The 26084-nt window shown below is 45.3% G+C and overlaps 1 protein-coding gene across 3 annotated transcripts in view; it reads left to right on the top strand.

Moving 5' to 3' along the window:
* Gyg (glycogenin 1) overlaps positions 1-26084 on the top strand; it is a 48446-nt gene that overhangs the window by 9207 nt on the left and 13155 nt on the right. Inside the window, exons 1-4 of one of the 3 annotated variants that reach the window (XM_075679804.1) lie at positions 12139-12322; positions 15903-16044; positions 21632-21806; positions 22433-22595. In XM_075679804.1, coding sequence (XP_075535919.1) covers positions 12313-12322; positions 15903-16044; positions 21632-21806; positions 22433-22595 — 490 coding nt within the window. In that variant the 5' untranslated portion in view covers positions 12139-12312. Of the gene's footprint in view, positions 1-12138; positions 12323-13754; positions 14311-15902; positions 16045-21631; positions 21807-22432; positions 22596-26084 lie in introns of those variants that run through there. The other 2 variants (XM_075679802.1, XM_075679803.1) reach the window with 2 other exon arrangements.

Below are 26084 nucleotides of genomic sequence, written 5' to 3'. Positions count from 1 at the left end.
GGCTTCGTTTGAAGTCAGAGAAGCACAGAGCAAAATTAGTTTTGAAGAAAGACTCAGCAACATGGATCACAAGAAATGGGCGGCTAAAGTGGACAAATGCCTGTACCCAAAAAGCGTGGACAGAGAATGGAGAAAGAGGCCAAGAAAGTTGGCAACCAGGTACAGGGTAATTGAAATTGCAGATAGACAATCAGGAGTAATCGGAAAGAAAGTGAGAGGAGCAGAGAGCGAATTGGATGCAAATAATGAAAACGAAAAAGACCATAGAAATTTACAACAATGAGAAAAAAATTAGAAGGGAAAATTTGTACGATAACATGAAGGAAAGTACCTTGCTATTTGAGGCTCGAGCTGGTTGCCTAGGAACAAAGATATACCAGAGCAAATATTCGCAATTAGATGAGGTATGTGTATGCTGCAACAAGAATCCCGAGACCACTCCGCACATCCGAAGGGATTCACCCAGCGAGACCAATACGTAACGTACAACTTCCAGAAGCGCTTGGATTTAAAGTAGACGGAAGTAGCAACCGGTCAGCAGTCGAGATGAGCAATTAAGAAGCTGATACGACTGGATCCATTACAGGCATAGGCATATAGCGGTGCATTGTAGATAGAGAAGATTAAAGAGATGTATACAAAAATGCCAGAAGGAAAAGCATTGATAGCATACCTGAGTAACTCAACCAGGCTAGGGGACGATTTGTCCCCACCCCGTTTTCAAGAGGGAACCAATAAATCATCATCATCATAATCATCATAATCATCATCATCATAGAAGAAGCGGTGGCGCCGGCCGTGCGAGGAAAGAAAAAAGAAAGAATCGGAAAGCTTGCATCCGCGGCAGCAGAGGCGGCATGACATTAGACTCTACAATGTCCGGATAAAGCCTTCAGTGTCACTTTGTGCGAACGTTCAATAAGCACAAACTCGTGTTTCGACTCTTATGTACTCACACAAAGTTTCGCTGTATACAGATTCAATCTCGTTGGATCTGCTGCATTTTTAATGCGCTAGCGTCAAGGGCCCCGTGTCGCAGAAAATCCCGCACCGGCGTCCAGCGCTCGGCGTCGGACGTCGATTCGGCAAAAGGAATTTCCAACAAAATTCCAAACCATGCATACCCAACCATTCTTCTACCACCAAAGTTGCTCATACCTTGTGTTTCACTTTTTGCAAAGTTATTCCTCGGAATTTTGAGAACGGCAGCCCACAAACAAGTGTAATAATAATAATAATAATAATAATAATAAACACCAACAGCGTACATATTTTATGTTAGCTCTTCTCAGACTGAAATATTAAATTTGCGAAACAATAACAGGAAATCGACCCAGGCAAGAGGCCGCGTTTCTACCAGAAAGCTTGCCTTCGTACATAGCGTTCGCCGCCAGCGTTTCCCTGTGTTACATATGCTGCAGTTTCTGGGAAGCATGAAAAGCAGTCAGGGGCCTTTGAGTGCTATGGCGTTCCACGTTTAAAGGCGAAGCTTAACCGCCCTCCAATTTTTGTTAAAATTAAGCTTTGCAGTACCCGCTAAAGCACGAGGAAGAAACTGATATTGACTATACTGCTCGCTCGACGTTACCTACCTGTCGCACTATACATGCAGCTGCCTAGGTCTGTATACATCTAGATACACTCCCACGTCTACACGCGACGCTTGCATCTGGAGCTTGCTTACCGCAATCCTTGAAGGCCACCGAATCCGCCGCGGAGCCGGTGCTGACCATGGCTGCCGCAACGACCACTAGCAGGGGCAACACCTTCGCAGAGAGCCCGACCATCGTGCGTATAGTTGTACACTGGTCTCTCGGCTCGTTGCAATCCGAGGTCTACGGGAGCCGTTTCTATAGTTTGACGGCGAGTACAGCAGACTGACCAACAACGTCCACCCCGACTCACCCCGCAGTGTGGAAACTCCCCTTTTTTTTTTTTCCATGAATGCCGGGCCTCCTTTCTTACACTCGCCGAGGGGCATTGAACTCGGGGTCCCTACTGCCTTTTGCGATGTGGCTCGCGTTTCTGGGACCATTTGTGTCCCCATGGATGACCCTTACCCCTCTTTGTCGTCCGTGGAGGCAAGCGGGAAAGGAGATTGAAAGGGCTTTCAAAGGGAAACCGGACGGGCCGTCGAAGAAAATGTTCAGGTGGCCGTAAAGCTCGCGCGGGAATGGGACAGCTCATTATAGACATTGTACGCGGGATCAGGAACAGGAAACTCCGGAAGCGGTAAACACAATGGCGCAAGATGAGCAAGTGGGAAGCTGAAAATACCGTTTGGCAATCGAGCGTTGCTCACACTGCATATATTGGCACGCGCTTACACATGTTACGAGATCGCCAATCGGGAAAGAAGTTGTCCGCTTGCATCGCCGACACTAGTCAACAACCAAAACTGTCAAGCTATCACTTCTACTGATGACGCCCCGTGAAGAACCGACCGTAAAAGTCCGTGACATATGAACCTTAGACAGAAGAAGATGAAGAAAAAGAAAAAAAAAGTTGTTGGGAAAAGGTATACGGGCTAGCAAGACCGATCGACTGGAATCACTAAATGTTTGTGTTGTCCCACAATGTATCTGTTTCTCTAATTTGCTAGTATGACAGATCAACTACAGCTCGAACTATCGCTTGCGACTGGTTCTGTTTCACGCCATGATTTAGGAAGCCTAAAGCCTTTTCAGTGAATTAATGAACATACTTATTGAAAGGGCTGACACTTGGGCCTCGTTTAGGAAAAGGTGGTAGAGACGGTGTATCTCGGTGGATGCTTGTTTTCCCATAGGCAGGAAGTTTTCTTTTTTTTTTGTTTAGCGACTCCTGCTCCAAGCATGAACGCACGGCACGAGCGCACCCCACATGAAACATTCCGTTAAGGCGAATAGTTTAGCGACCATTTCGCGAATTAAATTTTTTAGCCCGCACATTCGCGCAATTATTTCGTGGGGTGTTGATAGAGCTGCAGCCGAAAATTCTGGGGCGCAACGCATCGGGTACATGAGCTCGGGCTACTGGATACTGGAGCATTCTTTGCCATTTGCGCCCAGTCAAGCCGGCGGAATGAGGGGTGTCTTCAGGCATATGACCTTCCCCCCCCCCCCCCATCTGGCCCCTTGCACCCGGGGCCCACGGCCCCCCGGCCAACCCTGTTGCTACGCCACTGGTTGGGGATCGTGTTCGGGGGATACAAGTTTCCAAAACTTCTTAGAGTTAGATTTCAGAAGGGAAGGTAAATCACTAGAAAAATATTTTTGTTTAGCAGATTCTACTGTGGAACAGTAAGTTATCATAAAATATTTGTATGCCTTCCACTCGGAAGGCGTGCTATGTCGTTTTGCTGTGCGGTATAAACGTTTCTTTTTGTTTCTAAGCTGCTATAGGGATATTGTAAACCAGGGGTTTGATTTATCGTTTTTTGCTGTTATTAGCGGGACGTACTGATTGCTAGCGCACACAATTTGTCTCGGTAAAGCACCCAGTTGTCTTCGATGGGACGACTGCCGAAGGACGGTAGGAATGTGTCAGTGTAGAAGGTTTCGAGTTCGGCATTAATTTTGCTGTAGTTGGCTTTACTGTAATCGCGAATTTTTTTGCTGTCGGTGCCGGAGAATGCTGGCGGAACGTTAAGGGAAACTTGAAGGAGTTTGTGATCACTAAAACCGTCCATGTGTAGTATAGGTACTGTGGGGATGCGCGACTCTCGCGCGTCCCCTGATAGGTTTTTCCCGCATGGCGCGTCTTCTGTAATCCGGCTTCGCCGCGTGGCCTGGGTGATGCCCGCAGCGGTCGATGTGGTTGGGGCGCAGTGCGAGAGATGGCGCTAGTGTTGCGTTGCTAACGCCGCCTCACGGCAGGGTTACTTGGGGGCGCAGGGGAGGACGGGCTTCCTCTTCCCCGGCGGGTCGGCGAACGGCGTGGACATCCCGCGCGCCGCCGACCCATGCTTCTGCGAGACCGCCTCGCGTGGCCGCCTTGGAATGCGCCACCATTCGCATGACAGTACGCGCGAACGACCAGGCGTTGGGATCCAGCATGGGGCGAACATATTCGCTCGTTTTCCGGTCGCGGTCAGTCGGACTTCTAGATTTGTCGCGCGCCCATCGGCATGTTTTGTGGATAGCAACTCGGCTAGCAGGTATTGATCTATGAAAGGTGCAATAAATGCCCTTGTGATTGTTTGCACTACTGTGTTGTCGTTCCTTTGTCCCAAGAGCACGGGAGGAGAGACCCCACAGTACCTATGGTTTCAGGAGCCGTCGTAAGGATTAGGTCGAGCATGTTTGAACCGCGTGTGGGTTTCTTCGCCATTTGAAATAAGTTAAACTCTAAGGTTAGGTAGATAAATTCTGTGGACATGCGGCAGGGGGAAGACAACTGGTTCCAGTCTATTGTAGAAAAATTAAAATCGCCGAAAATGTAAATGGCATCGGTGCGACATATCTTGATAGCCTCAGTGATGCTACTGCGCAGTTCGTTCATAAATGAATGAGTTAACATCAGAACTCGCTTTGCCCTAGACTTAAACTGGACGATGATGTTGCTTCGACCAGGATTTCGGGTCGGAACGCGATGACATGCTTCTGCGTCAGATTCTTGAATAGACTCGTTAATAGCATCTGCGATCTTTGAGACGACGTTCAGAACGTTCTCATTGACTCCCTTTCGGAAGCTTTGAATTTCAATATGAGAGTTTCTAGAACATTGTTCAAGGTGAACCAGCCGTTTCTCTAGATATTCTGTATGAGTCTCAAGTGTCTGGCATTCTGCCTGGAGTTCTCTGTTACTTTTGGTTAATTCAGTATTTTCTGCTTCTGCTGCTGCGAGTTGGCTTTTCAGGTCTTCTTTGGTTTTGTGAGCAAACTCAAGGCTCTGGGCAACATTGCGTTGCTCAGTTCGAAACTTACGCATTTCATTTCTGAGTTCCCTCTCAAACGAGTCGCGCGACATTTTCATTTCTTGTTTAAGGTCATCCTTGAGTTTCCTGACGTCCTCCTTAATCTTTGCTATATCTTTCGACATGAGTGAAAGAAGCAGGTCACAAAGATAGTGCACAAAATCAAGTAGCAAAAGCAACAAAAAGCGCGAAGCTTGGCAGCAGTGACGATCGTGAAAAGACTAAGCATTAGGGCAAAAAGTGTTAGCACCATTCATAAAGCAGCGACCTCATATAAGCTGATTGAAAGCAACTGATTTGCCTGTCGCAAACCTGAAGAGACAGCGCGTGCAGTGGCGTAGCTAGGTCGTCTGGCACCTGGTGCCCATAGGTCTTCTGTCAAGCCTCCCCCCCAGGTTTAGTGAGGAAGGCGAGGATATCTGAAATTTTCAGGGTGGGGGGATTACAGCACTAGCACAGCCGTCTTGGATATCGCGCATGTCCCCTCCCCCCCCCCCCTCTTTCCCTTCGCTTTCGTTCCCAGCGATCGCGAATGTAGCAGATATAGACGCTGTTTATTCCCTGCACCAAATAAACACCGGGTGCTGTACTGATCCCTTTTGATAAGTACATTTGCACATCAGCTGTCAGACTGCTGGCAGCCAATACAGATGTGGCATTGTGGAAAATATGGTTCACAAGTAACAAAAATATTTTAATAAAGTTTTAATTAGTGATTTTAGAGGCGATATTGCATTTGGAAAATTGAAGCCCGATAGCCATAAGGGCTAGCATAAATGATTCATCTGTTTTGAAAAGACTACAATTCAAAAGTATTACACGTAGACATGTGTACGTGTAATACTTTAGCCTTTAAATACAGCCTTTAACCGCAGCACCGATGCGATCTTTGAGCCCGACTAAAAGGACTGCGGTAGTGGGGGCACGTAAGGACCGCAATCCTTAGTCGAGCTCACAGAAGGCACCAGTGCTGCGGCGCAGAAAATTGACAGGACCATGCTACAAAATGTGTGGAATGAGCTCGATTATCGTCTGGACGTGTGTCGTCTCACCAGAGGGACAGATACTGGGCATTTGTAGCGGGTGTATAAACTTAGTGAGTTTGCGGTTCTTTTCATGTATCTTTCGCGTGTGTACGTGTAATACTTTTGAAAATATAGCCTTTTCAAAACGAAGGAATCATTTATGCTAGCCCTCTTTGTTGCCCAAAAACAATGTCACAGAATTCGTCGTAGTTACTACGTCGTGCAGTATTTTGGCTGTGGGCATGCCCTGAACCCAAACGAAAATTAAATAGTTTTCTAAGTGCGCGGACAAATGACCACAGAGAGCACACAAGGACAGGCGCAGTCCTTGTGTGATCTCTCTGTGGTCGTTTGCGCTGTTATAAAACTGTTTGCTAATATGCGCAAACTCAACGAAAAAGTTCTAAGAAAATTAAATAGCGTGTCAGTAACGATGATCTCCTTATCCTATTAGGAAACGCCGCCTGCTTCCCTGCTGCTGTGACATTATGAGTTCTCTTCATTCTGATCCATAGAACCTTTCATTATTTGCTGCTACTGGCAAACGTCATTATCCGAGCTGCGGTATACCGCCACAAGGTTGGGAACGGAATTGAGCACGCTTCGCGTCGGTTCCTGGCATGACCATACAAAAAAAGAGAAGACCGCAATGATGCCCGTGCCAGCGGAAGCTTGCGCTACTGTTGGTATGCACTCGCAATAGAAAGGATGGACATATCCACGTCGCTGGTGCACTATTTCATATTTATTCTGGTACTGCCATACCGGGCTGCCCGCAGCGCCCAAGTACTGCAGGCTCCAGCAAACAAGACGATTTCGTTTATAGAAAAAAATTTGTTGAGTTGCAATATTTTCTCTATGATTGCTATTTAACCAGTTATTTAAGATATCCTATTTTAACATAGCGCCGACTAAAGAGAAGGACCCAATTAAGAGCCACATCGCCAGACTATTTTTAGCGACGCCCGCTCCGATCACGAGCGCACGGTGAGTGGTTTAACGACCACTACGCGAATTAATTTTTTTAGCCCGCATATTCGTGCACTTATTACGTAGGATGTTGATGAAGCTGCAGCCGACAATTCCGCGGCACTACACATCTGGCACATCGGGTACATAAGCTCGGGCTGCTGGTTATCGGAGCATTCTTCACTACCATTTACGCCCAGTTCAGCCGGCGGAAGGACGTGGGCCTTCAGGCATATATGACACCCCCCTCCCCGTTAATTACTACGCCACTGGGCGCGCCACTTTGGTAGTAGTACGGAAAAGGCACCAAGAGCAGGTTTCGCAGCTTCGCAGCTATTCCTGCCTCTAATTTATACGTCACACTTATCCGTCTCTCAAGGCCGACTGATCACATCGATGACAGAAGCCCCCCGATAACGCGGCTGAAGCGCTGCGCTGACCACGCACGAAGCGCTGAAAGCAATGGAATAGGTTAGAATGTTTTCAATATCCCGGCTCTGCTCGCACAGCATTGAAAGAGTACGCGCACAGCTATATTTCGAACCAGTAACTTGCCTCGGACCAAAGCCAAATTAAAGTGACGGTCTTATATTTCATTAGAACTGTGTATGCGTGTTGCAGGAACAGGTTCGTGGCAAAAAAATAAAAGCGAAATAAACAGACCAGGAAGCGACTTACGTGTAGAGAAAAAGGCAAAACCCGATGCTTTCAAGAAAGTAAATGTACCACTTCTAAATGAGCCGAACTGGCAACCTGCACAAAAAATAAATAAATAAAGAGTCCACGCAGAATCTTCTCTGGGATTTGTCTGAATGATGCATAAGCATATCGTAGTACTGTCGTGCTGTTTCGTGGTAGTGTGCAGTGGCGTAGCTAGCTAGCGTAGTTGTTCTTTATTCTATGCATAGGTCTTCTTGTTGCGATTTGCAGCTCCCAAGGCAAGGATCATGCTTTCCTTCTGCGCATTAGGGAAAGGCATGGCTGCTGGGGCGATACAAAACGCACTTTTAAACCTTTGCACTGACGTTGGCAATTCGCTTTTCTGGTGATAGGTTTTGTGAAAAAAAATCATGCATTTAATCTACGTCAAGACAACGTCTATTGCAGCTTGTTTCCAACAGAAAACTCAACGTAGTACGTACGCGTTACTTCAGCCGGGGCGCGCGCAGCAGATAAGGAACTAGCTGCTCGATCACGATGTTTTTCTTTGTTTCATTCATTTCTTTCTGGCTAACTCAGAGAGAGCTTGTACGAGGGCGCTGCTTTATGATGCGGGTTAGAGCCCCTTAATGCGGGTTAAAGCCCTTAATTTTCATATATCGTGGGGCGTATTTATCAGTCGGAAAACTTAGTGCGCAATTAGTACGTCGGTAAAGATACCGCAATTAGATGTCGCTTGGCTGTGCCTACGAATGCCTCATTGACACTTTGATAATTAGGACCGTATGTCTCGAGTTAGATAATTAATTAAAATTACCTAATTAAATATCAGTAATGAAAGATTACTGGCGGCTGCTACGCTGCACCGGGAACAACATGTACTATAGGTTTTCTTCGACTAACGCAAATGCTCTTTTTTTAAAAATCTGGGTGCATGATAGTTAATTGGGACACCTATATATTTGTGACCTCTGCGTACAAGTAGCGATGTTTGCATCCTTAATAGATGTTGTAAATTATTAGAAGAGCTTTTTTTTTTCATGAATCGTTAGCATTGCTTACTGGAAAGAGAGGCGATACTGAGACACATATCACTCATGTGCATTTCACACGCCATTGATAAAAGACCCTGCCGAAGGGGTCGCTGCAAGTCTGCAGGTTTTTTTTTCTTCAGAATCATAAAAGCACGCAAAGCAATTTGAAGCGAGGTGAACATACAGTAACATACATTCTCTAGACATAGGCTATCCATACCTTTAGAAATAATTTTTAATTGGCTACCTCCTTCTCTTTCAAAAATAGGATAAACTTTGTCCTGTGTGCATACTTAAATATATTTTATATGTGCATGGTGGTGCAGTGGAAATTTAAAACAATGCTGAAGGGAGAAAATACGGATGAGGCAGCCGCCGCTAGCGCTTCTAATGCGCTTTTCCTCCTATTGTGAATATCTGAAGAAATAAAGCGAAAGTATGAATTAAAAGCCGTGCACATCCGCGCCAACAATGATGCAGTAAGCTACTCGCAACAATAAAATTTTAAGTGAAGAGGTCGAGGCAAGTCAAAAGAAACCACAAATGATGTGGGTGAAAAAATGCAGGTAATGACATTTGAAGTGTTTTATAGGGGGCGGGGCATCGGCATCGCCGAGGGGTGGGAGAGCCTTGCCCCCAGTTTCCTTCCTCCGTGCTCGCCCAACACCCTCTGGAGAACTTCTGGCTGACCCTCTCCCCTTGAGCTACGGACCATAGGAGTTCCGTGCAGCGCGCTGCGATACTACTAGCGGCGCACAGGTGTTGAAATTGAAGCGCGGAAAATATACAACAGTTAACCCCGGCTATTCGGAGAAGACTGAGGCGACGACGGCGGCGACAATAATTCGATTAGTTCCAGGAGCCCTGCCGCTCCTTGAATAGCTTCGGGGTTAAACAAGTCCCGGCATGCTCAGACATGCTGCCGCATGCTTCCGAACGCAAAATTTTTTCTAGATGTGACCAGTGCATGCAGTCTCAACACTTGTGCTGTGCTTGCGATTGTGTGTACCCCGAGTCTTCATTGCCCCGGAATGTGGAGTGCCATGCCAAGATATGCCTAACAAGTGATGCGTGCCCAATTGCCGGAGCAATCACAAATCGGGACAGAAAAATCGCGTCTTCAAGTTTCCGCAAGATCAAGAAGCCCAGAGTGTCTGGATTAGGGCGATACCGCGTGCAGACTTCATTGTATCAACGCACTCCAGGGTAAGATGTTCAGAACTTAATAGTTACTTTTGAAAAATACAGGAAGGTTAATTGCTCAATTACAGAAAGTGCCTTTAAATCAGGAATGGTAGAATAAAATTTAGAACAACTTTTAACTTCCTTCTAGGTTTGTGAACTTCTCTTCATTGAGGCCGACATCGTGCGGGAGGTCTCTCACCTCGACGACCTTACAGGGCACACCGTCACTGAACCACTCTCACGCCTGCGTCTTCGCCCAGGCGCAGTCCCATCAAAGTTTCCTGAATGTTCACCTTATCTTTCGAAGCCAAGCACCTCGAGGGAGGATCCTGATTCCAAGCGCATGCGTCTTGAGGCTGCTTCTTTGAAGAAAGCGTGTGAAGCGTCTGCTGAAGCATTCCGCAAGGAGAAGGAAGCGGATAAGATTCTAAACCTAGAAGACCCGATGCAATTTATAACAAGCAGAAAGTCTACGTTCTGGAAGAGGAATTTAATAATCTGCCAAACAAACGTCGTTTAGTCACTGACCTCACGCTTGAACTGCTCGTCAGTGATGATTCCTCAGAGTTCGACGCTTGCGAGGATGGACACAAATGTGAATTTGTGTTAAGGCGCCTTTTGTGGTGTAGCACGAACATGTTATTGAAGAACTACTGCTGCAAGATGAACGACAAAATATTGGATGCCAATGCTAAGGCAAGGAAGAGAAAAGCTGAAACTCTGCGCAATAAGGCAGCTGTTTCCTAGTAAATAGCAGCACGAATGCTTTATATTCCGTTTCTATACTTATTTGAGTTGTTGTAAATTAGTGCACTGCAGTAATTAGTGCGTCGAAAGCGAAATTGTTTGTTTAAGCATAACCTAGATTGGAATAAGTACATGTGTCCCCAACAAAGTTGTTCATATGCAATTGTGAAGCTAATAGAGTGCGTTACATTCATCATTACCGCGCCATCAGTACAAAAATACGGAAGGAAAAGTTTTTATGAATTCAATTTATTTGAAGTAATAGGTATGAAAGTGTAGGGTATAATAAATAATAATTATTATTATAATGCAAAAAAGACGTACATTACAAAGACGACAAAGCGCGACGCTATAAAAACCTGCTGGCATCAATACCCGCACAAGCTTTACAAAGCTGTTTTGTATCTGTGCCTCTAAATAAATGCTTTGTAAGGTGCCTGCTGCTCATTCCGCACTTTCGACTGAAGAAAAAGTGTGGAGTGGTCAATAGAAGCATACAGCTACTAGGTGAACCAAGCCGCGACCCCTTCATTCAACCAGTATCCACGAGCGTCCCGCTGGCCTCTTCTCCGTGACGTCACTCGCCAAGCACTCAGAAGCCTTTTTGTCTAGGAAGTGTTGGCTCGCACCCCCCCCCCCCCCCCCCTGTATCGGCACCTATGCAGTCTGCTACTACATATCACCCCCTTCATTAACAACTTCCTGCCAAAACTTACGAGAATTAACAGGCCTATATAAATGGGAATATCGAGAAAAGCCAAAAGCTTTAGCTCGAGTGGTTCTATCTAAATACATGTAAAAGGAGAATTCGTTTTTCTCGGCAACCACTGCACCAAATTTGACGAGGTTTGTTGCATTTAAAAGACAAAATTAAAATCTAGTGCCTGTTGGTTTCGAATTTTTGAGTTAGGTCGTCAATTTTTTATTAAAAATTGGCAAAAATCGTAAATTTTCAAAAAACGAAACTATCAAGTTTACAACTCTGTAACACAACCACTAAAAATGATAATACAATTCTGTGAATTGCATCTAATAGTACATCTGTTACACATGAATATAAAAAAATTTAATCTTAGGGAAATACAACTTTTGCAAAACCGTTGTAACCAACGTAACAAATTCACGTAAGATGTAAAATGACATATTGAATTTGTCCGCTTTGAATGATCTAATGGATGCAGTTTACAGAACCGCGATATCAGTTCTTGATGCAGAGCTATGAATTTGTAAACTTCGTGCTTCTATTTTTTTCAAACGATCAAATATTTGAAAATCGTTTTAAGAAAATTTAAGTCCTAAATCGAAATTACGCTTCCAACAGTCACTAGAATTTAACTTTCTCTTTCAAATGCAACAAATTTCATCAAAATCGGTCCAGGGGTTATCTCATGAAAACGTTTTTGCGTTTTACATGTATTTGAATAGGCCGCGTCGGAGTTGGGCCCGAGCTAAAGCTTCCTCTTAAAAGAAAACGAATAAAAATACAAAACATTTCAAAATGCCCGCTTTTAAATAAGAACGTGGCGCCCTCTTCTTGGTGCTTTTGTATTATTGCTTTTTTTTTAGTTGAAGTTGTCCGTACTCTGCCTAGCTCTTGTAGTTGGTTTCGAAACAACCGGAGCGCCTTGTCGGCCGGCGACCGCACGGACGCTTCTCTCTCGGCAGCGCATGCGCCAGACATTCATTGACTCGATTCATCTCATCTCTTGACCCATTCCCGCGGTCCCTTCAGTGTGCAGCAGTTCACTACCATCCTCGCTCGTTGCTTTTATCGGCACGGAACGAAGTAGCAGCGATGGAGCGTGGTGAGTTCGGCGGGGCGTGTCACATTTGGGGTGTTTCAATTGTCGCCGATTTCCGACATCGAGTACGTGTGCCTCCCATCCGCCTTCCTTCCTTTTTCTCATTACAACGCGCTACGAAAGCTGTCGTCTGCTGTGTGCACAAAAATAGGTTTTTCGGCGCGCGTAACACGATAGCGCGACTTTTTGGCATGCATGTGACTGCCTACCTCCGCGCCGGCCGTTACGTCATTTTGAGTCCTAAACAACGTCCTAATTTTTGCGTCGCATCGTGTCCTTGCGTAAGGTACCGCGAGGTAGTACCCGATTATGCAAAAGTTGGAATGCGTTCGTAAATGGGTGTGCTTCGTTGTCTGTTATTGGTTTCACTTCTGAGCGGCGCCGAGGTCGTTAACCGAACTGTACCAGAAGCTCGCATATTAAAGCGCTAGCTACCATGGTAAATATGTCCAGCAGCTCCTTTCTAAAGCATTATTCTTTACCTTTCCCCGACAGAAGTCTTGCAGTTCAATAAGATGCTTTCAATATACGCGCTTTGTCGGTAAGAGAACACCGCAGCGCTGCACCTTTGGAGGCTACTAGCAGAGGTAAAAGGTATGTGGACAACAGCCAGGTGCTGCCAGTATTTCTGGTCTAGAGTATTTTTGTTTCGAGCTTCCCTGAGAGCATGCGCACCGCTCTCCGCTTGTTGTGCTATGGTGCCGTTTATTAGTTTTGCGTCTCTACTTCATTTTCTTTTAAAGTTTTCCCAGCATCAATCGGGGGAGCATATGTTTGCTAAATGAGCTTTGGTGCCTATTAACGTGTATTTTGTCGTTGGTTCAAACCCAAACTGATGCAGGCCTAGATTCCGCGTTTGAACCCCTTCCATGGGCTTCATGCAAGTATGTCGCATCCGTTAACGAACTCGAGACGCCAGGCCCTTGAACGCATCCGGGCGAACAAAGAGCCATCAGATATGTCGCCGAGCCCGCCTCCACTTGCGGCGATACCTGTCTCCCTCCACCACGCCGTGGCTATATTTACACCCAGACGGTTCACTCTCCGAATTCTTTAGCCAACGCGACTTCAGTCTTCTGGATCCAGATTGTCGCAATGAAATAGTCGCCATAGTGGCGGGAGAGCCCTTCATTGTTCGTTCTACTTTGTTACATTAGACTAATGAACTATTTAGCGAGGCCGCAAGATGAACTGTCACACAGGGACACTCATTTCAAGTGCGCGCGCCCGTCGCCATCGGTTAGTTTTGATTTCGTTTGCGACCTACATTATTTAATTATCAAAAATGGAGTAAGTTACTGCCTATAAATTATTTGTATTCATTTATGCACACTAATATACGTTAAGAAACTAGTATCTGCAAAAGTTGGACAGCGAGCGAAGGCCCCCGCATGTGGATCATTGCAGACGAGCTAGGCCAGGTAGCCGATGTAGCCATAACTAGGCCACAACGGTAGCCGCCCGGCGTTACCGCATGTTTGAGTATTTGTTTCAAAATAGTGCCTGCATTCTCTTCAAGGTGAAGTAGTTGCAGTCCTAAAGCGCAACGAATCTTAACAGTGGCGGCTGAACGTGTAATAATTACACGAGTAATGTGAGTGTGACGGAAGACAAGCATAAATTCGACCTTGTGGCGTACAGGCAACGACCTTGGCGGCCTGTCACATCCTGTGCGACCGCTTCACGGCATTGTCTAATTGAAAATAGGACTCCCGCACTGCCGCCGTGACACGCCTACCCGTTGGCGATCAGCGGTCTCGAGCAGTGCATACACCTCCGGCTCAGGGAGCATTGTCGTCTTTAACGGACGGCCGTGCAGAGCGGATAACGTTGCTACACTTAGCGTGGACACACACTCCTTTATTGCTCGCGAACCGCCGATGCCATGAGCACGCTTAACATTTCCACTGGCCTGACAGCCGCTGCCGGTTGTTCGCCTATGAGATTCGACTCTGCCGCCTACGAGCAAGAGAGCGGCGACACCGGAAAGGGTGAGGTTCTCAGGGGCTGCTTGGAACCGCGAGATTTTGTCCTGAATTAACGCACATGCAGCAAGCTCTGTTTTGCATGGCGCGCATGCCCGGCTTGTTGTTTGTCCCGAGAAGAGGGAACGCGTGCTTGGCCTGTTAACGTCCTATGGAAGTCATCGTGATTTCTCAATAACGTAAGGTAAAACAACGCGAACTATCTTGTTAGCTGCGTTATTGAACGTATACTCTGCGGAACTCGGATCTCAGTTCAAAGCCGAAGACGGTTATCGCCGGCCCTTGAGTTGTATTACCTCTGTGGCATATGATTTGCTTCATCTGCATAAGGTTGATCAGTCGGTCGTGACTAAAAGGTGCTGCATTAAATATTAGCCATTCGCACTTTCTGCAGCCCAATGTCTTGAATTTCAGCTGCGTCGTACTGCGTATCGTTATGTATAGACGCTTGTACGAATAATTTCAGTAAATTTTGAGATTGCATATAGCATTGTGAGAAGTAAGAACTACATTACGTGTTCTTGTGCATGTGAGGAAAAGGACTGAGAATCAATTCTGCTAAAATGTTTGCCTCAGTAATGTCGCATGCAATCATTGTGCCTGACCATTTGTTATATTTATCTTTGCTTGCTCAATCACAGGCATAGTGAGCGGGGAGCTAGCCTGAATCTGGACCTAACTACACATAATTGCCCCTACGTCCAGAAAAATTTGCAGCTGTAAATGTTAACAGCAATGCTGTCAATTCAACTCGCCCTTTGCCTCAAGTTGGGCGTTGCTGCCCTCCAAAATCTGGAGGGCAGCACCATGATTGAAGTAGCCAAGGTGCAGTTAACACTGCTCTAATTTCTGGGCTATTTCAGCATTTGGTGCTTTTTTTTTTAGGTGACCATGAAAGAGCTTTTCTAAGTTAACCCTTCCTCATAGCAATTGCCAAGAAATACAATTCAATATACTTCATTTCAAGTGGATCTTGGAGAAAAGACATTCAGCAATACAGGGGTTAGCACCACCACTACCTCGAAGGTGAAGTTTGACATTTCTGGCCCACAGTACTCTGTATGGTCTATTGGTTCTGTGAATGAAAACATATTTATATGGCTAGAATCTGCATTAAAGGGGTACTTGCATATTTTCGCTGTGTCCTGACATATTGCAGAAAGTGGTCATGCAGGAATAGGGCATTGACATTTTGACTCTTGCTCCAGCTGTCTGTCGTCTGCTACGCTGCTACATCGATCCTCACAATGAGTAGCACCATAGGCAGGGACTGAGCAAGCCAGAGCAAGGGCCAAAACTTTGCGATGACCTGCTCCTACATAACCACCTTCTCCGTCACGATGTTACAACAGTAGCCTCCTGGGAAACGAAATCAACACAAGCTGTAGAAAACTGATTATATAAAAATTATGGCGGCCTGAAGCTTGCCAGCACTTAGTCTAGAGGTCTGGGTTCTTCATCGAACGCAAGAAAATGAAATCAAGATATTTTATCTTTAGTGTACTCCTTCAAGACTAAGTGTTACATAAGTGACATTTAAAGAAGCAGAGGGTTCTGCTGCTTCCTTGATGTCTATCATTTTGCGTGCTTGTGTGCAGTGACCGATGAGGCATATGTCACCCTGGCCACGGATGACACCTACTCGCTGGGTGCCCTGGTGTTGGCTCACTCCCTCAAGAGGGTGCACACCTCCCGTCAGCTGGTCATCCTCATCACCAGTGCAGTCACACCACAGATGAGGTGAGGGCTTATTGCCACTGGGCACATTCTGGTTGCTGTGGGTCAGAGGCCTTCCACCGATGTAATTCCTTTTCCATTCTCTTGTGCGTGCTACATCTGGCTTACACATGTGAATTTCTGGAAGTCATTTATCTGTCAAACTACCTGCCACCATTGGTAATATTTTGCTTCCCTTAGTGTTTTTCTTTAATAGGCATCTGCTGATATTAGAGGACCTGGCCTGCCCATATTAGAGAGTTGTAGAATTGGGGGCGCAAGGCTCTGGGCCCCCAAGCCGCGTTGCGTCGGTTGCTCTTGGGTTTAGATGAGCAGCAGAGTTTGAGGATTGGGTCAAACGCAGACAGCGTTGGGTTGAGCACTCGGGGCGCTGCAGTGTGGAAAATAGGAAGGTGTTTGAAAGCAAAAAAAAAAAAAACCTTTTTTTACAAGTGAAAACGAACAGAATGCATTTTTGAGCAAAAAGAGCGAACAATAAAATGTAAGAAACGTAATCACTGTTAGTACCGGTTAGTATTACGAATTTAGTGTGCGATTCTGAGCCAAGCAAAGCCAATCGAAGCCAATTGCTCTTAGTTGGTGTTTTCTTGTGAAGCGCTGCGAAAAAAAACTGAGTTCACAGTTTAACGCGAATGCAAGAACCCAAGACGAGCTTGGGTTCTGCGCATGCGCACTTGTGGCGCGCAATTTTCTTGGGCCCCCAATTCTAAAACTCTCTATTAACTTACCTTGATCTCTGCCTGCTGGAGTATGCGCTCGTGTTAAAAGGTTACAAGGTAGATAATTACTATGTGCAATTCTGTCTGCTCTTTGTGAACTTCCTAACTGTGGTGGCTTCTGCAGGAACTGCTGTGGGGATTAACAGTGCATGGATTATTTATTTTAAAACGAAAAGACCTGGTTTAGGAAATTTCTAGCCAGTGTTTGGACAGTAAAATTTTCAAATCAAATTCAAGATGAATATTTAAAAGATAAAAAAACCTCAATGTCAAATCACTAAAATATTTCTAGTTTCTAGACAAAAAAGTTTGTACAGAGTCCATATGAGAACAAACGAGAGGCTTACATACATTATTTGACACATGTATATATCTAAGTACAATCAGCCTCTCTATATGGCTTTCATAGATTATGAAAAGGCATTTGATTCAGTAGACACACCAGCAGTCATAGAGGTATTGCATAATCAAGGAGTACAGGATGCATACGTGAATATCGTGAGAAATATCTACAAAGGTTCTAAAGCTACCCTGCTTCTCCACAAGAAAAGTAGAAAATTACCTAACAAGAAAAGGATCGGGCGAGGAGACGCAATCTCTCCAATGCTATAATACACTGCATGCTTAGAAGTATTCAAGCTATTCAACTGAGAAGGCTCAGGAGTGAGGATCAAAGGTGAATATTTCAACAACCTTCTGTTTGCTGGTGACATTGGCCTGTTCAGCAACACTGAGGATGAATTGGAACAAATGGTTGAGGACCTGAACTGAGAAAGTGTAAGAGTAGGATTGACGATTAATATTCAGAAGACAAATGTAATGTTCAATAACCTGGCAAGGGAGCAAGAATTTGTGATCGCCAGTCAGCCTCTAGAGTCTATGCAGGAGTATGTTTATCTAGGTCAGTTACTTACACGGAACCCTGACAATGAGAAAGAAATTTACTGAATAAAAATAGGTTGGAGTGCATACAGTAGGCATTACCAAATCCTGACTGGGAGCTTACCGCTGTCATTGAAAAGAAGTGTACGGTCATTGTTTTCTACCGGTGCTAACATATTGGGCAGAAACTTGGAGGTTGAACTTGAGAACCAGTTAAGGACTGTGTAAATATTAATGGAATGATAAATGTTAGGCGTAACATTAAGAGACAGGAAGAGAGCGGTGTGAATCGGAGAGCAAATGGGGATAGCTGATATTCTAGTTGACATTAAGAGAAAAAAGTGGAGCTGGGCAGGCCATGTTATGCATAGGGAAGATAATCATTGGACCATTAGTTAGAAAATGGATGCCAAGGGAAGGAAAGTGCAGTCGAGGATGGCAGAAAGTTAGGTGGGGTGATGAAATTGGGAAATTTGTAAAGGCAAATTGGAATCGGCTAGCACATGACAGGGATAATTGGAGATCGCTGGGAGTTGTCTTCATCCTGCAGTGGACATAAAGAATAGGCTGATAATGATGATATGCCATTTGTAATTGGGTGTCTGGACAACGGAGAAGCTTGTGAAGAGCAACAGCTGCTTTCAGTTATGGCAAATTTCCTGACAATAAGGTATTGGTACATGACGGGAACGTGGTATTTATCTCGGGCACAATGACAAAGGCAGTAATGACACAAGTGAACAGCATTGTACCACATGTACGTGCATGCTTGTTGAGCAAGAGAAGTGCTATAATGCAGCAGTGCACATTGCTTTAATGTGATGTAAATGGGGTGAAATTAGCCAGATAAATTGACAAAAATTTGTATATACGCTGCCCAAAAGTGAGCCATTCGTATTGGATGACTGGAAATTATTGAGCACGAGTTATCTACCTCATGCCACCATTAACTCACTGTATCATGTGTATGGTGCTCTTTGGCCAGAACTAACCCTTGCACCATTAAAACCCAATCATCAGTCATCACTCACATTTGCTTCATGCATTCACATGTGAATTGGTGCTCCTGTTAAGCTGCAACTCCTGCACCGAAATTATTTGGAACAGTCCTAGCTTCCATTGTTCTCTCTCATTCTAGAATCCAAGTGTTCTTATCCCTTTTAGAGTTAAACCTCGATATAATGTAGTTAAAATTGGCCATTTCATTCGTTATATCGAAAGTTCTTTGTATTGAAATTCGACCTTTTATGCAAATAGTTGCAGACACTCAAAGGGGCCACAGAATTTTTTGAATTATCAGGCAGTCGAAAAAGCAAATTTGAATGAGAAAACAATTCGTTTTGAGAAATTTGGGAGTCTGCGACGAATGAAGTGCACTCCGCCCCCGCGGCTGATAGCGTCGCCCCCACTGAGACGACGCTATCATGAAAGGCACTGGCACCGGGGTGTGAATGCTTCGTCTGCCTCGCGCTCCAATGGGTTGCTGAAACTAGAGATGGTGCAACTTCCAATGTTAAACGTGCAGTAAGACATTTTACATGATGCCATGCCTTCTCGACACACCCACTATATGCACACTAGGCAGATTACCTTTAAAGCAGGGTGCGCGGATGCATATGCACTGAGCCATGTGAAGCCATGGCCGGGGTGCATGCCAGAAATCGCGATGCGCACCAACTTGCCACCCCCCTCTCCCCACCTCTCTCGCACACTTGATTGCGTTATCGCGAGCTCTAACCCCCTCTTTCCCTTTGCTCGTGCGTGAAGGCGGCACTCGAGAAGCCATCTTTCTTGTCTCACCCTCTCACACTTTCACTCTCACCTAAAGCACAAAGTGCATGGTGTGCGATAGGATCTTATCGCACTTAGACTTTATACAGAACATGATGCAACTCCACTTCGGCGGTGGCTCTTGCTGTGCCACATGCTATTGAGAAGTGCGTTTGCAAGCAGCCGCTTCTAATTCAACCATTTGACCATCTACATCCATGGAAGTTTGCATTTATTTTCCCTGCATTCCAAATTTCGTTATATTAAAATCTCCTACAAACACATTTTGTTCAATTGAGATTCTAAATACATTGAGTTCTATGGACAAGAGGTTAGGAAAAGTTAAATACTTCGTTATATTGAAAATTTTGTTATATTGAAGTTTGTTATGTTGAGGTTTAACTGTACAAGAAGCTGAATATCCATAAATTTAGAATAGCAAATTGTCTAATCTAATTGAATTGCTAAGGCTATTCACTTCATATCTGAAATTTGAATACTCACACCTGCTGCTGTAGATCTGTCAGTGTTAAGCATGGCTCCTGTCAAGTCTACGCCTGCTTACATTGGCCTATATGTCGGTTTGAGCATTGTAGTTTTTTTTGACAACTCAAAGGGACACTAAAGATTAGAATTGTTATGCTGTATTGGTAAATTACACTTCTGGAGTAGTATTACTTGAGCAGGAGTCTTGGTAGGCCAGACAAGAAGCAAGAATGAAAGACTGGCTTGAAGTTCCTGTGCTGGCACCTCGAGATGTCGGGAAATTTGAACATGCTTGCTGAGAATTAGTTGTTAGCTTACTGGTGCTCACAACGATTGCATTGTGCTAGGAACCAAAGACTCATCCTAGTGAGTTTGAAATCTATACCATAATGACACACCAACTTGCACATGAAATTCAATAAGGGAAACCTTCCATTATATTGCGAATAACCAGCCTTTATCCTCTGAAATTTCACAAATCGAGTCCTGAAAAAAAAAAAAAAAAAACTTGGCTTACTAAACTGTCACCAACTCTTAATGCAGCTTTGCCAAGAGTGCTCCATTGGTAGTCTTTTGCTCTATGGAGTGGCACCATGGCTTGGGCAAAATGTATGTTTTTGTTACATTTCTAGCTGCAAAACGTTCACGCCAAGTACTTTTAGTGCACTGAAGAAACATGAAGGTTTTTGGATAGATCACAAATTGCTAGACCACTGGCGCAAGAAAATTCATGAGCAGGGATCATAATAGCTTGCTTGTTCAAACACTGAGATGTCATTCTTTTTAATCCCCGTTTAGATCTTAATCATCTCTCGCAATTAGGGTAAGCACACATGGCTAAGTCTGACAGAGGCCCAGGCTCCTGTGAATTTTCCTTCATGCTGAGTCAGGTGATATTTGGAGTTGAGTACAATAGTTAATAATGGTGCTCATCTGGCCTGCGCTGATTTCTGTATGTGTGTATGCTTATGCCATCTGTACATGTAGCACTTCAGAATAAATATGTAGAAGAAACTCCTACATACATTCATTTTCATGTTTGCCAGTGTATGCCATGCAGCCTGAATCATTCCAATGTGCAATTCAGGCTTGTATCCCAAGAGTACTAGGTCCACACCATGTTTACCCTAACTGGCTGATCTGTGAGGCCACATATTTGCTTTCATGTAATTGTGTGTGAAAGGTCTTCCCATTCTCTTTTAGAGGAATAGTAAACGGAGCATGTTTGTACAGATTTATAATTATCATTGTGAAAAAACTGACAGTGAGACAGGTGCAACAAGAACAAAATGAGGTTATTGTCATACCTGTGTCACAAATGTAGTTTTTTTGTACTGTTAAATTTTTCTCCCTACTCCCATTTCAATCATTGCAGTATTTATTTCATTAAGTTAATAGTCTTTTATTTTTTCTTAATTTGCTGCGGTCGCTCAGTGGCTATGGTGTTCTGCTGTTGAGCACCAAATCGTGGCTTTTGTTGCTGGCCACAGCGAATAGATATTGGTCGGGGCAAAATGCACATATTAGTGTACTGCTATTTAGGTGGACGTTAAAGAACCTCAGGTGGTGGTCAAAATTAATCTGGAGCCCTTCACTATGGTGTCCCTCGTCACCCTTCAAAAACTCTTCTTGATTGTAAGAAGTTACACTGTATCAATAAATCCTATGTTGTACACTCTGCAATTTCAGGACAAACTTAATTTTTGATTTTCTTATTCAACATGTCAACCCAGGTCACTGCTGGCTCAGTCTTTCGACTTTGTAGAGGAGGTGAACCTGTTGGACAGCAGAGATCCTGCCAATCTTGCCCTGCTCAATCGGCCAGAACTGGGCGTCACGTTCACCAAGCTGCATTGTTGGCGGCTGGTACAGTTCAAGAAATGTGTCTTTATGGATTCTGACACTTTGGTGAGCTGATAGGGTTCTCCTGTACAAATTACCCACCATGGAGGCTGAGTGGCTAAGGCATTTATTGCTAAGCACAGGGTTGGTGGTCTTTCTGCCTGCAGTGGCCACATTCCAAGGTAGAATGTAAAAATGCTAATGTACAAAGCATGGGAGCATATTAAAGAACTCAGAGTGGTCAAAATAGCTCCAGAGCCTTCTACACTGTGTTGCCTTGGTATGTTAAATCCCATCAACTAATGCTTGTTTGGTTGTGACAAAGCAGTCAGTTTTTGTGCTGCTTTGATAGCTACTTTGCTGCAGAAGTATCATTTCCCTTGTGGCACGTTTAATGTACAAGCTGAATGCCAGATGTAAAGCACACTGCATTTGATTAGGGCTGCACCTGTATTTTGCAAAAGTATGGGTATGCAAAATATTAACAGCAGGAAATATGCCTCTTGTGATGTGCTAATGAGAATGCACATTTTGCTGCTTCGAGTTTCAATAGCTCTGAAGGCAATCTTTTGTTGCAGTTTAATCTTTATCCAAAATTGCGTGAGCATTATTTCAGTGATTGTTTTGTGTGGAACCTACCTTGACTTTGTGGGCCGCCTTTTCTGAATACAATGTGCTGTTTTTCTGTCCAGGTTCTTCAAAACTGCGATGAGCTGTTTTCCAAAGAGGAGATCTCTGCTGTCCCAGATGTTGGCTGGCCCGACTGCTTCAACTCTGGTGTTTTTGTTTTTGTCCCCTCAGAGACCACCTACAATGCCCTCATCCAGTTTGCTGGGGAACATGGCAGCTTTGATGGCAAGTCTGCTTTTTCCGGCAGCTTCCGTGTTGCATTTTGTCTTGGATGGGGGGTCTCAAGTGCTCTTGGCAACAATGTAACAACAGCACGCAGTAATGCAAACAAAAAAGGCATTTACAGCAGCTTCTCTACAATAAGCCAGCAAGCTGAAGTACAACAAATGTAACGTATCAATGGGACATGTTGAGGAATCGAAATTCTGCTCACCATGCAACAATAGAGAGCAAACAATTTTGTCGATGCACAAGTCAACAAAACGTCGATGCACAAGTCATTTGGGAGACGGAGGTGCATTCAGTCGTTCGGTAAGACCATTCGTTTGAGGATGAAAGCCGGTGGAGACTTTGTGTTTTGTGGAACATGACTGGAGGTCATCGATGACACGGTACAAGTAAGGACCGCAATCCGTGAGCAGCTGATGAGGAGCTCCATGATGCAGAATCTCTTCATGGAGAAGGAAGTCTGCAATAACGGTAGAACAGCTGGTTGGGAAGTGTGCATTGTTAGGATCGGCCTGCAGCTATTTCACCTCTCTGCACGTGTTCCGATCCAACCGGGACGGTGGCGCACTTCAGAGAACTGCGGAAAACCGGCAGCGACGCCGGGAGGGGTCAGCTCAGGGGAGTTCTCGAGGGGAGGTAATTGGCGGAACCTCCCCATGCGCTTTTAGAGACACCAGACAATGTGCTACCTGGGCGCGCTACCCGGGTCGGCTCAGAATTCGACGAAGCAAGCTTTGTGCGCGGCATGACAATGCCGCCCTGTTCTGCTATGAGTGGGGGAGTTGCCGCGGGAACGACGACAAAGGTTCCATGCGCCGACCAAGACACAAGACAATGTGCTACCCGGGCGTGCTATCCGGGATGGCTCGGATTTCTACGAAGCCCATCTGACATCGGCTTCGGAGAGCACTGAAACCTGTGGGGCACGTGTATGTGAGTCCTCCTCCTCCAAAAGTGCAGGTCAACTTCAAGGACGTCGAACTATGACGTCGAGCAGTGCTTATAAGCAGCGATTGTCGGTTGCTAGTGTGCTCGTCGTCGTGCTCTGTGCTCGAAATGTACTCGTAAGCTGTGTGCTGTATGTTCGTCTTGCGGGCACCATTTGGGAGTCGCGCTAGACTGTGTAAATGTATCTCTTGTCTAAGATGTAAATAATGTAAATAAACCCTGCTCGCCTAAATCCCGACGAAGAGTCAAGTTCATCCCTATGACTACGAACACCAAATCTTGACTAATAACTTAACTCTAACGCTTCGAATAGTCTGTCAGAACAGCGGCAGATTTGTTCCCTGATGCTGATGTAGGGGAAGATCCAAGCAGGTCGAAGCTGACATGGAAGAATGGCTCTACTGGGACATTGATAGGCTGAAGGCCGGCAGGAAGCTCTGAGCACTATGTAAGGTAAACATCCGGAGCGACTCATCAGAGGCCTCTGAGCTGACGCAGTTGATGATGGAATGTAATGCTGCATCACGCTGCTGTTCATTGCCGAAATGAAAAAACTCCGAGATAGAAAAAACACAGGCATTGGTGTCAGGGTATGAGTTGTCAGGTGGATCGACAGGTTATTGGGACAGGCAGTCCGCGTCCTGATGTAATTGGCCAGACTTCTTCATGACTGAAAACGATTACTCTTGTAAGGGCAAAGCCCTTACAAGAGTATTCGCAATGTGTAAGGGCGAAGCCCTTACAAGAGTAATTTTTCAGCGAGGAAATCAAGCAGAGTCCATGGTGGTCAGTCACTAGCTTGAATGGACAGCCAAAGAGGTACGGCCGAAATTCGGAGATCAGCCAAACAAAGGCAAGGCATTCATGCTCTGTAATTGAGCACTTGTGCTCTGGGGCATAGAGCAGGCGGCTAGCATACACTATAACGTAGTTACGACCATGCTGGAGGGGCAAGGGCGGCTCCAATTCCGTATTGTGATGAGCACACACCCATTTCCTCCCTCGTACTTGCGTCGTCCCATTTGCACATTGCGAACGCGTTGTGAGCTGCGCGGGAAACAGGCACTATGTGCCCTTTCGTTGTCTGTCCTTTGCTCTCGTGACACGCGTAACCTCCCCCTTCTCCCCCCAGCTGCTTGTGGGAAAAGGAAAGGTATCCAACGGGCGAGGGGGACATTCCCCTCACAAAAGGTACCTAAAAAGGTATGAGCGCACATCGTGGGAGACCCTCTCTCTGGCGCCCAACTCTAACCTGCCAGGTTACCTGCTGTAATCTGTGAGTGACCTCGTTTGCCTGACTATCCCACGCAGAGAGGCAAGCCTGTTTATTACTTATTATAGAGTGGGCTTCCTTCTGCCAGTGTCCCTTATTGCTTGAAGCAATAAATGTTGTTAGTGTTGACACCACTTATTGCCTTATTTGTTAGAACACGATGTAGCTCCAATCGCACGTTCTACCGGTTGGGAGTACCATGGAACGACTGCGTGGCTAGATCTGGAGCTCGACTTCAGCCCTAGCTGCACACAGAGCGCACCACCACTGTATCCACTGTCCGAACTTCCGTTGGAGCAGATGGGTTGAAGTGCGCCAACAGAGAAGTTGTCGGAAGGTGGATAAGCGCAGAAAATGCATGAACTTCTCTATGGCCCCACCCAAGAAAGGCATATCTTTCTTGAAAAGTTTGGTGAGTGGACGGGCAATGTCAGCAAAATTTTTGACAAAGCGACTGAGATAAGAACACAAGCCAATGAAGGAGTGAATGTCTTTGGTAGAGGAAAGTACAGGGAAATGCTTCACGGTGCAAATTTTTTTCTAGCTCAGGTTGGGATTCCTACACCGTTAACAAGGTGACCGAGCACTGTTATTTCGCGGCGACAAAAATGGCGCTTACATGAGTTGAGCTGAAAACATCAGCTGCAGATAAGTTGGCACTGCGCCACACTTGGAGAATGGCCGACAGGCACTGGATATGGCTGGCAAATATAATTCAAGAATGTCGTCCAGGTAACATAAGCAGGTCGAACATTTGAAGCCTCAAAGGAGTGAATCCACAATGCACTCAAATGTGGTTGGAACATTGCATAGACCGAAGGGCATAACCTTAAGTTGTTGTAGCCCATCAGGTGTTACAAATGCAGTCTTCTCATGTTCCATAGGATCTACAGCAACCTGCCAATAGCCACACCTCAGGTCGATGGACGAAAAGTAACTTGCTCTATGGAAGTAGTCAAGGGCATCATCTATGCGAGGCAGTGGATGTATGTCCTTAGTGATCTTGTTCAGATGTCTATAATAGACACAGAAACGGCAGGCGCCATCATTTTTTCTTGACGCGCACAACTGGAAATGCCCATGGGCTACTCAAAGGTTCTGTCTTTTTCCACCATCCTGTCGACTTCTTGTACAATCGCTTGTTCAGTAGCAGAAATGCAATACCGACAATGATGGAGAGGGTGCACAGAAGGAGAGGGTGTCAAAATAATATTAGTAGATTGGGGCGGCAATCGCACGAACTTTAGCTATGCAGCAAGTCTCTT

Source organism: Dermacentor variabilis, chromosome 2, assembly GCF_050947875.1.
Source record: "Dermacentor variabilis isolate Ectoservices chromosome 2, ASM5094787v1, whole genome shotgun sequence".
In the NCBI taxonomy this organism is placed as follows: Eukaryota; Metazoa; Arthropoda; class Arachnida; order Ixodida; family Ixodidae; genus Dermacentor; species Dermacentor variabilis.
The sequence above is the reverse complement of the archived record's forward strand: the minus strand, read 5'-3'. Positions and strand labels throughout refer to the sequence as shown.